The sequence below is a fragment of the Cotesia typhae genome, unplaced genomic scaffold (genome assembly GCF_013202065.1).
Source record: "Cotesia typhae breed Kobodo isofemale line unplaced genomic scaffold, CoteBio_Ctyphae contig_42, whole genome shotgun sequence".
Taxonomy (NCBI): domain Eukaryota; kingdom Metazoa; phylum Arthropoda; class Insecta; order Hymenoptera; family Braconidae; genus Cotesia; species Cotesia typhae.
In genome coordinates, this window is record NW_027423751.1 from 1,284,434 (window position 1) to 1,302,885 (window position 18,452).

Genomic DNA, 18,452 nt, shown 5'->3' on the forward strand with positions numbered 1-18,452 from the left:
ATTCGTCGCGGCTACTCAGTATCGTCAATAATTCTGTAATATTTGTAGTAAGCTATTCTATTTTTTATGGTTAGCATATCATATTATACCTATCAGCACTTGTGATAATACATTATATAGATTATACATTTCGATATATTTTGAATTGCTGGTATTATAATAACCTAATTTATTTGAAATTCTAAATCATATTTATATACAAACTAGATTAATCGTATAGATTAAACGTAAACCTTTACTTAATTTTATCTTAGAATCTACCGACTGCTTTTAGGTAGTAATACTTTCGAAAATATTATTTGCGTTTGTTGACGTTTTTCATCATTATGTGTCCTGTCATGATCTTAAATTAGGCCGAATAGTATACTGGTGATTCGCGATAAATTTTAGGAATAAAATGGCGATGCCCTGAAATGTTAAGTTGTGAACGACAAGTAGTAATTAATGTATTTTTCAGAAATTTACGTATGAATGAATACATTCATAGGTCAGTGTAAGTACATTTAATACATGAAAGGATAAAAACTGAAAGAGTATAAGCGAAAAGAAAAATATTTGATTTTAATATCTTTTTTCTGAAAGATCAGTATTTTTTGTACTAAAATCATTGTCAACTTGAAAATTTTTTCATTTATGCCCTTTGAATTTGAATTCTTTCATTTGTATGTATAAACATGAAATGTACATGTAGTGTGTATATGTGAAAATTTTAATTACCAGTGCAGCCGTAAAATCTATTGAAACAGATTAAATAGTGATTACTAATTCGACAACCCAATGCGGCTCATTAATAATTTGCTAAGACTAAATGATGACTTCGATGTTGCCTAGCTTTAATCCGCCTATTGTGAAGCGGTTGTTGGGTTGGAAAAAAGCTGATGGAGAAGATAAGTGGAGTGAAAAAGCTGTGAAAAGTCTTGTTAAAAAACTTAAAAAATCTACTGGTTTGGAAGAACTTGAGAAAGCTATCACAACTCAGAATTGCAATACTAAGTGTATTACTATACCGAGGTATGTTTATATTTTTCTTTATTCATAATGTAATAAAATTTCCAAACCTAGAAAGTATTCTTAATTAATTAATTAAAAAAAAAAAGCGCAAAAAAATCTAATTTTGAATACATCAAAGGTTCCTATGGTTTTTTAGATTTAATTTTTTCACATTACAGTTTTAAGTAATGGAAAAAATAACGGAATGATTGTTGTTATTATTATTAAAATGAGATAATATCGGGTATTAGAATTGATTAATTGAAATTTAATTAATTACAACATTACACAACATTATATAAGAATTTTTTTTTTCACAAATCAAAAGTTTTAGCTCATTAAGAAAAAGGATTTGGGAATCTTTTGTCAACGCAAAAACTATAGTTACATAAATTATTCAAATTAAATCTTTTCAAGTCGTTTGGATTCATTTGAAATTTCTTTTTGTAATCAAGCTGCTTTGTTGTATGCAATATACAACTCAACTAAGTAAAATTAAGATGACAGATGATATTTTTAGGCAGAAAAAGTTTTAAGATATATATTGAAATCGTTATTTTTTAACTTGGATGGAAATTATTTGGAAGTATTGAAAGACTTTCGAGAAATGTATTTAAATTATCGACTTCAAAAATAACATTTTTTTAAATTAATAGAAGCGTTCCACCGTGCTATTTGTTACTTACAATTCCAGTAGACTGAGTCTCATTGTGTCAAACCAAACTAATAACGATCATATTGTTTAAAGCCAGTGGTGGCCCGTATCGCTTGATCAACAAGCGTGCGCGAAAAGTAATCTTACTTACCTAGTTTATTACATGCTATTAATTGAGAATAAGCAATTTATTATTTAGAAATGATTTAATATTTACCGTACATAATTAGTTAAATTCAAAGTTTACCCGATCTATTAATGTTTAATTATACATTTTTATGAATGAACATTAACATTCTAATATATAACAGTTATAATCTTATTCGCAATGAGTTAAAAATTTGTACAATAGTAAAGAAGGAAAAGGATACTGAAAAGTGCACTTCCGTTGCCCCTGCGATGGATACGTATATTTTCAAGAGAAATATGGAATTAATGAGCTATATTATTCATCTAAATTAAATAATATAAATTAATCAATGTACCAAATAAATTAATTTTATAAGGTGACCCTGGCTAATCATTTGAACATTTTTAAGATTTTCGATATATTGATACGAAAACTTCCTGAAAATCTGAGCCTAACATTGAGTAGTTCGTCTGAGTGATGACTTTTTGAATTACATTTAAAAATATTCTCCTTTTTTAGTTTTCCATATATCCTAGCAGTTTCAACGACCCGGCGTAAATTCGGATTTTACGCGGTATACTCCCTTTTAGAATTTGATAGAGAAATGAACGGAGTATACGCGGTATTTCAGCTGCGTTACGGCGGGGTATTGTGTGCACTTATGACACAAGATTCCAACAGCCTTTTATTCAGGTTTCCGGGGAGTATTGCCAGTGTTCTCACTAAGTATTCACGGATTATTGTCGGTGTTCTTACAGAGTATCCATGGAGTATTGTCGGTGCTCTCACGAAGTGTTTGCGAAGTATTTACAAAGTATTGTTGGTGTATCTACGGATTATTTCAGGCGTTCAAGCGGAATCTTTGCGGAGTTTCTTCGGTGTTATCGCGAAATTTATCTAGAATTTTGTCGGTGTTCTCATGGAGTTTTCCCAGCAAAGATTTCTGGGAATATTTGCGGAGCCAATGAGATCTTTCCACAAGCCTTTTTCGGAGTTCTAGCAGTGGTTTTCGGTTTTTTAAATAACCTCAAACACAACTTATGTATTGTTTATAGAAATAAATGCCCAAAAAAAATCGATTACTATAGAAAATTCATTCAATTTAAATGACAAAATTCAATTCTAATTATATAAAGAGTGTATCATATTTTCTATTTACATGATTGTGCCATTATGAGTAAATTATTGATTCATTAAATTTTTTTCTATTTCATAAGTTTTTACAAAGACATACATACTTCAGAAGTGATAAATTCGAAATAATTTTTTTTTTTTCAGTATACTTAACGGAATTGAATTCTAATATATTATGCAATAATTATTTCCTTTTTCTTTATTTTTAAAAATATATATATATATATATATATATATATATATATATATATATATATATATATATATATATATATATATAAAAACCAACAATAAAACTTTGAGAATACTCTGTTGATATTCCGTGAGAACATGAACAATACTCAGTAAAAAAATTGGCCATAAATCGTAAATACTCAGCGAAATCAGTGGCAATAATCTATGTCCTCGTGACCTTAGATTCATACTGATTTCAGAGCGTTTCCAGAGTGTGTTGGTTACATTTGTCCATCATGTATTCAGCGTAGAAACAAAGTGAATACATACTAAAACCATCATAAAATCATTCTGAATTACTATAATCTGAATAAATACATGCTAAATCCTAAATGTATCCTGCGTGAATAAATTCAAAACTTTACATGAATACATAACGGAATCTTTATTATTAATTGAAAAAAAAAAAAAAAAAATTAGGAAAACGGTTGACCCTGAAGGCCACTCCTATAACTTCCTGCTAATTCCATACCTGGGCGCTTTAAATTGCACTTATGACGTTTTTGAGCTCTTCGATTTATAAATCAAGACAAAGTTGATTTTCTTGATCAATTTCGAGTCATTTTATAGATAATTGTTTGTAACATCTCTTCATAGAATAAACAGCGTGAAATAATTTGTTAGTTTTTTCTGAATCAAATAACCTCTTTTGTCCTTTTGGGTTGGGAAAAAGGCCAGATCAGAAATTGCTCTCATTACTTTGATCCGACTCACATTGTGTTCAAAGATGTTCATCATCATCATCTATTTCATTTGCGTATATCATGGCATCACCGTAATTCAATGTCGCATTCTATGTCTTGTTCTGGAGATAATTTGTTTCAACGGACTGTACGATCATGAAGCAGTGGATAACCTTACATCCAAGTCCGTAGCGGACATTGAAGTGGTTGCATTTTGTGGTTGATGTTTATTTTATCTTCGATTACAGCTTTAAAGCTCGATTGAGAGTCAAGTATTGAGTTCTTTATAGCAAAACTCAGTCACTTTTTTGAGAGAAACTTTCCTTGAGGAGTTATGTCGAGTTTATTTTGCGTTTTATCTTTTTTCAACTTTCCGCTAAGAAAATTGAAAATTTTTAAAAATCGGGAAGTTATTGGTTTTACCCCGTTTTTCAAAAATCGAGATTTCATCAGATCTCGACGTTTTGAGGTTCTAGGAAGCTTCCTAAATGTTTTCGCGATGATATCCGTATATATATATATATATATATATATATATATATATATATATATATATATATATATATATATATATGTCGGATTAACATTGTCAGAGGCGGTAGAATTCAGTGGACTTGTCGATTCCATATTCGTTTATTTTTACAATGATTAAAATAAAACACTAACTCGTATAAATAATACAGCAGCTACAAATATTTGTAATATAATAAATCGGAGGTTAACTAATTATTGGAATATAATTCTATGGTAAAGCGCTGGGCAATAAGTCTGAGAACGAATACGAGGTCAGCAGGATATACTCAACGTCTCTACTCGAGCAATGCTCAACCAGAACTGCTCATCTAAGTATACTAAGTACTTCTCTAAAAATATTTCGACAGTCCTCATTGTCTGTCGATACCTTTTTACTATCCTGTGACCTCGGCTACGTTTGGTGACCACTGTCACTCCAGACTCAAGCCCATTGCCATAATCATAAAAGAACATAATCAGCTTAAGTCATAAATAATTACTAATATTGTATTTTTTTACAATTCTGTGTACAACTACTTAAACGATAAATTAAATATTAGGAATTTCCCTGTCTCTGGGAAAACAGCTCGATGTCATCTCCGACATATATATGTATAGATGTATATGTATGTTGTATTATATATACATGTATGAATGTATGTATGTATGTATTTAGGTATGTATAGATTGCAGTAATTTATGAATGAATGAACCGATTTTTACTCGGTTCACAGCACTTGACGCAGTTTTTGAAGCCTCATAAAGACTCTTTAAGTTTGAATTGATCGAACTAGGAATTTCATAGTAATTCCGAAACAAAATTATTTTTGATTTTTTCGTTGACGATAACTCACGAACGAATTGACTGATTTCAACCGGGCTGGCGACGATCGATTTAGTTTTTGGATGTCAAGAGCTGATTAGATTTTAAAATGCTGTAATTTCTAAACTTATTGACCGATTTGGCTCAAATTTGAACTCGACCTTCGTAATCGTCCATAGAATCAGTATGTAGAGTTTCATTGAGATTAATAGAGAATTGTAGACGTTATCGTGCTGACAAGCTCCGCGTTATATATATATATATATATATATATATATATATATATATATATATATATATATATATATATATATATATATATAAATTTTTGAACCATATGTATTCTCTGACTCAGCTCATCGAGTTAGGTCGAAATACAAAATTTTTCAAAAATTTCGTCATGAGGACAAATACAATAGTTAGATTTTTATGAAATCTCTTAATAAAAGAAGGGTTTTTATTTTTTTTGTTTCCATTTGCTATAAAAGTGCAATAAAGACATAGTACGGTTTCTCTCAATGAGTGCAAATAGAAAAAAGAAAAGAACGGTTCTTAACAGCATGACAAAAAAAATCCAATTGAATTCGCAATAACTTTTGAATAAAAGAACCGATTTTTACACGGTTAACGGCATTCGATGCAGTTTTTTAAGCTCCATAAAGAATCACCAAGTTTGAATTGATCAAACTAGAAATGTCAAAGTAATTCCAAGAAAACACTTTTTTCGGGTTTTTTTCGACAACAATCGACAAACTCACGAACGAATCGACCGATTTTAACCGGGCTGGCGGCGATCAACGTGATTTTTCGATGTTAAGAGCTGATTAGATTTTGGAACCAATCGGTCAAGCCATTTAAAAGTTATTCCAAAAAAGCCATATTTGAAACAAAAATTTTTTGTAGTTTTTTTAAGATTTCTCGAAATATATCGGTCCGAATCGATCCAAATTGTATATAAAATTTAAGTTTGGTCAAGCTCGTTCGAATGGCGCCAACCGCGTTGAAATCGGTTAGGCCGTTCAAAAGTTCTGAGAGGGTCACACACACACACACACACACACACACACACACACACACACACACACACATATATATATATATATATATATATATATATATATATATATATATATATATATATATATATATATATATATATATATATATATATATATATATATATATATATATATATATATATATATATATATATATATATATATATATACACACACACACACACACACACACACACACACACACACACACACACACACACACACACACACACACACACACACACACACACACACACACACACACACACACACACACACACACACACACAGATATATTGACATCATCGCGAAAACATTCAGGGAAGCTCCCTAGAACCTCAAAACGTCAAGATCTGATAACTCGATTTTTGAAAAACGGGGTAAAACCAATAACTTTCCGATTTTTGAAAATTTTCAATTTTCTTAGCGGGAAGTTAAAAATTTTTCCAAATGTGGTTTTTTGCATGCCTTAAGCGCGAAGCGCGCAGGTATGCTCTACTCTCGCCTGAAAATCATGATTTCGATTAAAACGTGATTTTCATAATTTAAACGAAAAAAATTATGTATAAAAAGCATATTGAGATAAATAATAATAACTACAGAACACGTTAAAAAAATGTTTTTATCGATTAAATAAGATTTCTCAGGAAAAACTCGTTTTTCTGATGAATTAAATGAATAAGAGCGTGGTATTCACAGGAGCAATAGGCTTGACAACACTACAACTTTGTCAAAAATCATTTTCACGATTTAATTTTTTTTTTTGTTTTATTCCTTAGGAAATTTGCCAAAACCCTTGTGAAAATTGCGTGTCAAAATAATTCCGTTTCAATACAGTTAATTTTTTTCGACTGTCAGTTCGGTGACTTTTTCTGCGATTTTGGTAACCATATGTATTATTTTTCATAAAATAGGATTGAAATAACTACAAACAAGCAGAAACTATACATACATGACGGTATAATTACTAATTGTTTTATCATCTGTTGAGATTTTTTTTTAGCTCGACCTACAGAGGAGATAACACCACTCGCGGGAAAATTCAAACAAAAAAAAGCGAATAAAAAAAAGTATAGAAGTCTTTATGAAAAATTTAACAAATCGTAATGTAAACATTCAATCTAAATAATTTGTGTATGACATGAGCGCTTAAGGCATGCTCATTTGGATTTTCCAAACTTTTTTTTGGAATAACTTTTAAACGGCTTTACCGATCAATTCTGAACACTAATCAGCTCTTAACACCAAACAACCACGCTGATCGCTGCCAGCCGGGTCAAAATCGGTTCATTCGTTCGTGAGTTATCATTGTCGATAGAATACCAAAAAAAGTGTTTTTTCGGAATTACTTCGAAATTCCTAGTTCGATCAATTCAAACTTAAAAATTTTTTATGGAGCTTAAAAAACTGCGTCGAATGCCGCCAACCGCGTAAAAATTGGTTCATTCATTCAAAAATTACTGCGATTTGAAAGTTCAAAATATAGTGTTTTATTAAACTTCTATCAGATCTTTGAGATTGGAGAGCTCAAAATAACACGAAAATTTTATTTTTGAGCTCGAAGAGGGAATGAGCGAAAAGGGGAATGAGCGTTAAGATATTTTATAGTATATGTTATAGTGGTTGTTATGGACTAATTGGAGACTAGCCTCAGTTTTGTGTAACGTGGTTGGTCTCGACTGTTCGTAGAGTGAATAAATTTTACATTCGAAAAATAATTTTATAAATTTTAATTTATTAATTAAATACGAACTGGGCCGAAAAGACACGCTCGTTACACCCGGAGTGTAACCAACTCGAAGCCGTAGCTTACAAGAGTTGATGCTGCTCCAGATGTCTGTAGCTTTAAAACTGATTTTATTCGCTTCAAGAATATGGTCCAGGGCAAATCATGGGTGGCGATACTCGTTGAAAGATAGGTTCAGCTCCGACACAAAACCAACCTTTGCCGCGTACTGCTCCTCTGATTGCTTGATATGAAAAAAATAGAGCTAAATGGTCGTCGAAATACGAATATCTAAAATATAGCTCAAAGTATGTTCAATACCGCGTCTAATTCTTACCATTATACTCTACCACCTGAGTTACAACAGGTACTTCTACCACTTTGGTGTGCTTTAACGTTGTTCAGCGGTGATAGATTCCTCGTGGCTGCAGCTGGGCCGGTTACTGGATCAGGAATAGACTGTATAGAATTACTTGCTACTCAATTGACCCCTAATTAATTATAAATAAACTACAAATGAACTAGCAAAACCAGAGTAATTACTAGGGCGCCACCAGGTTTATTATCACGGTTCCTGGAATCGGTCCAGAGTTGAGAGCTTATCTCAGGGTTAGAGAGAGTGAAGGAAGGTGCTGTTTAATAATAAAGAATTGATTTACAAATCGATCGGTATTTATTAACAATATCAAATTTAATGACTCACACACTCACACTATAAACACTTAACAATATCCTTATTCTCGTTGTACCCTCTCCCGGGCGTCTATACAACGATTTCTGACTTAGTCCCTTTTGCACCTCCCAACCTGGGCGACGAAACAGAGGGTTCCGAGTGACTTATTCTCTAAGAGCCCCTCCCGGTGTCTACTCGTCGATTTCTATGACTAACATGTGGTCCTGCCGGTGTCTACACGTGACGGGTCCCTTTCGGCGTCTACCCGTATCAAAATTGTACTTACTCTGTACAGACTGTCGTATGCGAGGGAACGCTGTTAACACACACCGAGATATCCTCAATAACCAATTTTAAGAATTAAATTAAAAATCATTAACTTAAAATCAATTTCGCACACAATTCTTTTGCTTAATCAGCAGTTATAATTTATGCGTTTTAATAATGTATAAATTCCCATACAAAAATCGATTCAATCAATAATAATAATCTACGCGTTGTAACATAAATTGGCAATATAATTTTCTACTATATAAAAATAAGTCGGGTTTTCCTTCCTGACGCTATAACTCAAGAACGCACGAACCGATTTCCACGGTTTTGCATTCGTTGGAAAGGTCTCGGGCTCCGTGAGGTTTATAGCAAAGAAAATTCAGGAAAAATTTCAACAGAAAAGCGGGAAAATCTTTTTTTTTACGTATACATATAGGAGACTTTCTATAGATATAGTCACTCATTACGATATTTCTGGAACTATAAGACCTAGAGACTTGAAATTTGGCAGGAATATTCTTTTCGCCGAGTTGAGGTCAGCTAAGAACGGATTTTACAAAATTCCACCCACAAGGGGGGTTGCGGGGGCGTTAACAATGAAAAATTCCCGTTTTTAAACTATAGCTCCTATCGACTCCTAATTTGGTAGGAATCTTCTGTAAGAGATGTAGAAATAATCTATAATTGAATTTTACGATAGCTCATCTCACAGGGGTTTGCGAAGGTGGATGTTAACATTAAAAATTTTTAATTTCCAAGCTATAGCTCCTATAGACTCCAAATTCTCATTTCAAATTTTTTTTTTCGTGTCAATTGTTATTCATTTTTGAAAAAAAGCCACGCAAACATTATAATGATTGCACATTGTAAGTCACAATGAATATCAGCTGGAATAATTACATGGATAAAAAGTATATGCTAATTTGATGAAATTTGGAATTTGTGAAAGTCAAAACAATACTCTAATTAAATTTCAAGTTTAGACCTAAAAATACAATTCTATAAAATGCCCAGCGAAGCGGACGGGTAACAGCTAGTATTTTATAATATAAAATAATTTCAATAATTCCATTGTAAAATATTCAACTATAAAAATCGATAAAAGTTGGCGTTCTTAAAATCGACGCTAGAACATTTGCTGGTTTGGTTGTTTTGACAAGTTAAGCTTTTTTTATTAGCTTGACCTACAGAGGAGATAACACCACTCGCGGGAAAAATTCAAACAAAAAAACGAATAAAAAAAAGTATAGAATTCTTTATGAAAAAGTTAACAATCCGTAATGTAAACATTCAATCTAAATAATTTGTGTATGACGTGAGCGCTGAAAGCATGCTCATTTGGATTTTCCAAACCTTTCTAAAAATTGCTCAGCAGTTAGTTAAAATTGCTTAGTAGTTATGTATAAGAGCGTTCAAAAACTCAAACTTTGAAATTAAATATCTATGAAACTAGATGGTCAAAAATTTTCAATTTGCACCAATCGATGCAGAATTATATGAATATTAATCTGCCAAAATATACTATCTTACTAAAGTACTTCCTTAACACCCTACTATTAATTTTTAATCAAGTCAGACAATCCATATTTTTTTGATTGATAAACACTATCTGGTTATGCCAAGAAAAAGTGTTTTCAACAATAACTCCAAGACACTTGAATTAAGTTACAAGTGTAATTTTTAATTTTCCGTGGAGTTCCATTGATAACAGTCTTTGTTTGCCTGCATTAAGGTTGAGTAAATTATTATGACACTAACCTTTAATTTTCAGAATAATAGCATTGAATTTTTTAATGGCTACTGAACTTCATATTGCTTATACGTTAGATAGATTGCCAAATCATCTGTACAAAAGATATTTTTACAATCAATTAGCTCCATTGAGTAATAAGGAGGAGATACAAGAGCGGATCAAGAACACTACTCTGTGGCACTCGACCATTAATAGTTTCTTACGAATATCACAAGTTTTCACATGTAGCTAATTGTTATGAATGGCTACATATTCCCTGATATTATTATGTATTCTCTGACATATCTTGATTAGGTTACATATGATCATATCAGGCTACGCATTATTCTTTTTAGAAATGTATGTCAACTAACATATCGTGAATTAACATGTCAGATAAGTTTCTTAGAAGATTACAAAGAATGATTTTTATTTCAGAAATTAACAACTCGTAGAAGTGTCTAATTACTTGATTTCGCGATGCACATAAGATCTGCTCTTAACATAGGTTAGTAGTTCGCTGATTTGGAGTCTATTAAAATCCGTGTTACTGCATGGATTAGTCGGTGTTAAATGGATTCTCACAATCTCTACTTGCTGGAAAATATCGAACTCCATGAGTGTCATTTTTTTTTTCGAGTTATTTACTTAGAACGACGTCTACTTCCCTTGGTTTAGCTTAAGCCATCCTTGTGGTTCGCATTATGTTGTAGTCAGCATGCTGAGTGTAGGGAGTGAGTTGCTAGAATGAGGGATGGGTACATATTCGAAGATTTCTTATACTTTAGTATTCCCAGGTCTAGTTAGTATTTAACAAGATTCGGAATACATAGACGAAGTTGACATCTGAAGCTTGTACATTCTGATCTGTACAGTTAATACGTTTTTCTTGATCAGGACTTAAAGAGGGTGATCTTTAGCTATCTCAGCTTAAATCTCAGCAAAGCAAGTTTTGGTCAGTGCTAACGGAAAGATTTGATAATAGACGTTGGCACTCTCAATGGACTTTGGCAACAAGAGATCATTAGGCTTACTTTTGTATCAATAGGAAATGCGCTTATTAGAAATAAGGTTTGGCTATCAAAAGTGAACGACATATAAATCCCCTGACTGATATACATATGATCATGTAGTCGTTAATCCAGCTCGTTTCTAGAACGAATAGTACGAATTTTATCTTGTTTAAAGAATTCAATGACATGGTTTAATTCAAAACTTATAAAATCTTAAAAATTGGATTTACAAAAAAATGGAAGTAACCTTAAAAATAAACAGTTGTTTTAAAATTTCTGCACAAATTTTTTTGTATAGGTCTGTAAGTTTATGAAATGCTAAAATTCAATCGAAACATAGTTAGTGATTATGATTAATAATTTATTTAATAATTATAATTTTTGACGATTTGTTAATGTTAAAAGTAGTGGTTGATTCTACCTGAACTTTTTGGCTTTTATAGGTCTAGTCCCGGTGGTGTAGCTGATAACGGAGTTCAAGGTGTACGAGGAAAAGGGTTGCCACATGTAATCTATTGTCGTCTTTGGAGGTGGCCAGATCTTCAGTCTCATCACGAGCTTAAGGCTACTGATCATTGTGAATACTCTTTTACTCAAAAAAAGGATGAGGTGTGTGTAAACCCTTACCATTATCAGAGAATACAAACACCTGGTAAGTTTGTCATCGATGAAATATAAGAAATCATACCAACCTGAATAGTTTTTTGTGTTTGATTTAGAATTGAGTTAAATTCGAAATATTAAATTTAATATTTTACAGTTTTACCAGCTATTTTAGTACCGAGACATAATCTTTCAAATGACGATTCGGTACTATACAATACATCTTTTGAAGAACTTAACGTTAGTGTTCCTGAAAATACAAGTTTTCACGCTACACTAAATCATCGATATAGTAATCAGCAAGGCATCCCTCATTCATCACAACAGCAACAACCAAATAATCCATATCAAGCGATGCAGGTTCGGTTTGCAATTGTCTTGTTGATAACAATTAATAAAAATTTTGAAATAATTTTTTATAATAATAGAATATGCAAGCAACCAGTCCCGCAAGTGTAGGAAGTTTGGGAAGTATTCAAGGTTCACCTCATCCTGCGTCTGGGTCAATGGATCCACCGGCAGATACTCCGCCACCTGGATATATTAGCGAAGACGGTGATAATATTGATCACAATGACAATATGTCTCTTTCACGTTTATCACCTAGTCCTGTAGATGCTCAACCGGTTATGTATTGCGAACCAGCATTTTGGTAAGTTATTAAATTTTTTTTTTTTTTCTGTTGTGTAGTAGAAACAATAATTTAGTATTTATGTTTTAAATAGGTGTTCGATAAGCTACTACGAATTAAACACAAGAGTTGGTGAAACATTTCATGCTTCACAACCGAGTATAACAGTGGATGGATTTACGGATCCCAGTAATTCTGAACGTTTTTGTCTTGGTTTATTGTCAAATGTTAATAGAAATACAGTGGTGGAGCAAACTAGACGACATATCGGCAAAGGAGTTAGATTGTACTATATCGGTGGGGAAGTTTTTGCTGAGTGTCAATCTGATTCAAGCATTTTCGTTCAAAGCCCAAACTGTAATCAACGCTATGGATGGCATCCAGCGACTGTCTGCAAAATACCTCCAGGTTAATGTTTTTATATGATACTAGAAATTTAAATAGCGCGCTACGCGCGCGCCTTAATTTCAACCAACAAGGAATCGTGGCCCGTTTTTTGCGACTAATTTCAAGACTTTCATGTATTTTAATTTAGAGGATACTTTTGAAATTTCAGTTGCTTTGTCAAATAACTCAATGAGCAATAACTATTAACTGTTAACTTAGTAACTGGTACATCGTTGATTTCTTATTTAAAATCATAATAACTACTTTAATTGGGTATTTGATTGAAAATGATTCTGCAAATAAATTTCAGTTAATAAATTCTTTGATACCTATAAAATACCTAAGTATGATTGAAATTTAATTTTTACAAATAATTTTTAAATAAATAAATAAATAAAGATCACGTGGTGTGAAACGTGATGTGATTGGTTTGACGTCATTGTGCATATTATTGGCGCATTGTTTGAATGCATGATAAACGACGAATGATAAATTATTGAAAAAAATTTCAAGTTGGTTTTTATTTACAGTGAGTTTAGTTATATTTTATTATTAAGACTAAAATTTACTGAAAGTAGCATAAATAGTTTTCTTTGAAAACTGACAAGAATAATTAGCATAGATATTATGATCATACTCTATATTACCATAAATGCTGAGTGGTACTAGTGGTACATGTGAACAGGGTGATAGTGACTGACAATAAATAATTAAAAAGAAATGAAAATCTCTCGAAGCAAAGTCGATCTTGGTTTCAGTGAAGCTCGATCAGATAATCTGCCACTTGTTGATGCTTTTATGGTCGCATCTTACTTAGCTACTAACTCCAATTTTGTATCTGCAGAAATGCAAGGCGCAAAAGCTAACCTGTAAGTCTAAATTTTCATGATAAGTCCAAATTAAACACCGATTTGATTCACTCTTCGATTTGTATCTGTTTCCAACAGCAAGTGCACTTTATTTGCTGTTGATGTTTTGACTTGCTCAACTAAGAGCGATTTGATGCGCACTGCAGTATTTTTGTAATGAAAATATGATTTGAAAAAAAAAATTTTACAAAACATGCATTAATCCGCTTTTATATTTTAATTTTTAATTTTCTCCAGTTCTGATAAGCAAATTTTTTGGAAAGAAATGATCTCTTTTTTTACTGTTAAACTAAATAAATCTTATCAACTCTTAATAACCCTTTGAGAAAATCTAGATTCGCTAAAAATGATTTGTTTATAACAAAGATAAATTGATATCATTATTTCAAGAAATCAAAGTTATTAATATTTCTTCATAATATCTCTGAAAAAGTCTGAGTCTTTCACATTTGAAATTTTGTCAATAGCTTTGAATAAGTCTGATTTAGTCGTCTTGTAAAGTTCGAAATTTATGTCAATAATAACCTAAAACAACAACATCTGCTTTTATCTAATTTACCTACTCTTATTATAAACTTTTTAGAGAGATTCAGACTGGTGGCATTCTGATTCAGAGTCCCACAATAATGATTCAGACTAATGACAGAATCGTATTTCCACCAGGGATTCGTTTCGTCGTAGTGACTTCATCATGAGTTGGTTGCTTATTAGAGTTTACTGTAGGAAGTCTAATCAATGTACATTTTTTCGTAAATACTAAATTTTCAATATGTTTGAAACCTCTGTCTGCTAATACAGCTGCATCTGACTTTAAATAATCCAAGTATCCAGAGTTTGAAACTATTTCCGCATCAGATACTCTACCACTATAACCTGGTGATATGAAATTAACTATACCATCTGGAGTACAAGATTTACTAAATATTTCATAGTATTACATTTTTTGTATTCTGACCATGTCAATGATTGTTTAACTAGGTCTGTTGGCTTTTCAATTTCAATTTCCAAATAATCAATGATCGATTCTACTGCGGTATAGCGACTTCTGAAACTCATTGGCAATTGTTGTTGAATATTTGCAGATGAAGGCCAAATAATGATGTTTTTTAAATACTCAGTTATGATTGACAAATTCTTAGTAAATGTACGACTTATATTAGAAGTAGACATCCCAAAGTCATCAGCTAAAATAGCAAAACTTTCATTTAGTCTAGTTTTTTTTTAACGTGAGAAAGATTTCAACATCACTTAATTTAGCAGTCTATAAAATATCGATAATATCCATACAGTCGTTTAGAATACCGATATATTTACGAGGCAATTGTTGAATTTTTCGGAAAGTTTGTTTTAAATTAAATTTTTGGAATTCTTCTTGTTGATATCGGCTTTTCGACTCATTTTCAGTACTTGCATTTGTCGACTAAAGGTTATCTGAAGAAGTTGGGAAAGGACTTACTGTTGTGTTTGATGTGTTCATTACTTGATTATTACTAATTGATGAAGAACATGAGTCATCCAAATTTTTTACTCCAGAGAATATTTTAATGGGAGAAGTTGCACGGTCTTTTGGTTGAGGTTTACACTGAACTTGTGTACTCCTATACGAACTTCTTATCTTGACTTGAACTGCAGCATTAACTTTTATAGTTTGAGGAGGAAAATTATCATAAAAAACATTAGATGCACTGGTTTTAAAATCTTGAGATGCAGTAGAATTGACAGTATTAAAATATTCCAGATCCATATTATCGATATTATTGCTTGAATTTCAACCTATCATTTTATCATAAAAATTGAAGCTGGATTTCTTAGAACTTTGCTGATCTACTTCCATTGGAGAAACTTCTACACTTGTAAGTTTTGATTCTTCAATGCATTTGTGTGGCAAAATATTATTTTTCATCCGTTTGTTACCACTAATCATTCTCCACTTTAAATAATTTTCCATATTTGTTTTAACTAAAATAAAGATAATTAATTACTCATTTACAGTCAAACTATTAAAAAAATTTGAGGTTATAAGTTGATTATAAACAAATTATTTTGATTTTTATTATTACTTACATCAAAATGATCCTCACAACAATAAAGTCGACTTGATAAAGAATAATCACTTTTATTTCCACATGCATCCAACCACATTTTTCGTTTTAATTTATTTGATGGAAAATTTATAAAAATTTTATTTGGATTAGATTTACCGGTATTTTTACATGTTGATACAATACAACAACAACCACTGTTTTTTAAACAGTTGTTTTTTTAAATAACAATCACAACAGCTGATCAGGCGTATTTATAAAAACATTCTGTGAGAGGATTGGCGCGAACAAATTTGAATGGATTATGCACAATGATGTCACATACGCAAGAGGGAGTTTCCTATTCGTTTAAATTTTAACAATTTTTTTATTGTTAAATAGTTTGAATGTTTATGAATAAAAAAAAATTTTTTTTAAATAATAAAACATAACTATTTAAAGGGATTGGAAAATCATGCAAATACCTAATTCACAAGAAGTTTTTTCATGTTTTACTTTAGAAACTTATACCTTTACGAATCATTTGGTCAAGTAAAAACAGAAATAATTTAGGCTCTTACCTCTCATGTTATACTGACTAAGTTTATTAATGAGATTATCATGATTCACTATATCAAATGTCATTGAAATCAGCTTCAATTGCGTGGATATAAGTTGTATCATTTTATAAGCTATATTAAAAATAGAGCTTATAAAGTCCTTCAAGTCCTAATAATTACAATAAGCAATAAAACAATAAAGTGATCTCTGTAAAGCTGACATTAAATCGTCTAGTATTGACCATTAGTATCGCGGTTATTATTCAAGTAAAAAAATTTATTTGTGGAGTTAAGTTTGTAGTTACTAGTTGCTGTAATGAGAATTTTGTTGCTGGATTAGATTCCAAGCAATCACTAATAATGTCGGTCAAAGCTTTATGGTGTCAATGCTATTTGTAAAGACGTAAATAATTGTCATGATTAAAAATTTTCTACCAATATACAAAAAATGACTTTTAAAACGGAAATTCAATTATTTGGTAATTGTCAAAATAAGTTTTAATATCTTATTTTTAAGGCTCTTATTACTGTTTGACTACAAAGAAATGTGTTTTATATTTGAAACTTATAGTATTGACAATGTAACTTAAAATAATTTGTTAAAACAATTTAGTGTTTTCAGGGAATTATATAAATAAATAATAATTTTTGACATTTATTTTAGGCTGCAATCTGAAAATCTTCAACAATCAGGAATTCGCAGCCTTGTTATCACAATCAGTATCTCAGGGATTTGAGGCCGTTTATCAACTAACAAGAATGTGCACAATTAGGATGAGTTTCGTAAAAGGCTGGGGTGCAGAATATCGTCGTCAAACTGTAACTTCAACACCATGTTGGATTGAACTTCATTTAAATGGGCCCCTCCAATGGCTTGATCGAGTTCTTACGCAAATGGGATCGCCTCGCTTACCTTGTTCCTCAATGTCTTAAGAATAATCACTTAATACGTATGAAATAATCATTGGCAAAAGAAAAGATCTGTAAAATTTTAGTCATTATTTTTTAATTGGAGATTAGTTTCATTTGTATGATAATTTTGTAACTTTCCCTTAATAATCGTTAGTATTTAATATAATTAAAATTCATTCAACATTTATCATCATATACTTGGATTCCTTTTTAAAATTTTGAAAAATAAACGTTGAGTAATCAATTACTTATGTAAAATCCTAGTCGTTCTATATGCTCCCTTCACTGGGCATCCCTGTTTAAAAATACTGATTGAAAGTAATTAAAAAACATGAAATTCGAATTTGTTTTAATAATTTCAATTCTTTTGTTTGTATATATAGGTACGCAGTTAGCATGGAGTGACTGCTTCTCAATTCTTTTCAATCAGTGTTTTTAACCAGAGATAGTATGAAACTTGATTTTTAAATTAAAAATAAGTTTGGCTGAAATGTTTCTTTTACTACCTTCTACAGATTCAAAATTCAATAAAATTTACTTATAATTTTTGTTTATTTATTTATTATTGCAAATATTCTTCATAACTTTAAGTGCTTGTGTTTATAACATCTTGGCCAGCTTTCTTGAAAATTGAATAACTAATGAGAATAAAAAAATCTGGAAAACGGTGGACCCTGCAGAAAATCCCTGGAATTTTCCGCAATAGATAAGTTTAAAATAAAAAAAAATTATCTACTCCGAAGTTTTATGCTCTTTAAGATCAAAAACATACCTGTTGTGACAGGGTAAAATTACCCTGAATCGATGAGTCGCCGAATTAATCGATAATTAT

The 18,452-nt window shown here is 31.2% G+C and overlaps 1 protein-coding gene across 3 annotated transcripts; it reads left to right on the top strand.

The window, feature by feature from the left end:
• Positions 1-109: 109 nt before the first annotated feature.
• Positions 110-18,042, top strand: Smox (Smad on X). 3 transcript variants are annotated; one of them, XM_074243862.1, is made up of 7 exons: positions 110-493; positions 721-1,011; positions 12,081-12,289; positions 12,398-12,600; positions 12,669-12,892; positions 12,966-13,279; positions 17,373-18,042. In XM_074243862.1, exons 2-7 carry the CDS (start codon positions 809-811, stop codon positions 17,639-17,641), a joined length of 1,422 nt encoding a protein of 473 aa, XP_074099963.1. In that variant the 5' UTR covers positions 110-493; positions 721-808; the 3' UTR covers positions 17,642-18,042. The 3 variants fall into 3 exon arrangements, with proteins under 3 accessions (XP_074099963.1, XP_074099964.1, XP_074099965.1); XM_074243863.1 differs by having other exon boundaries at positions 110-487; XM_074243864.1 differs by having other exon boundaries at positions 110-487; positions 726-1,011.
• The last annotated feature ends 410 nt before the right edge of the window (positions 18,043-18,452 follow it).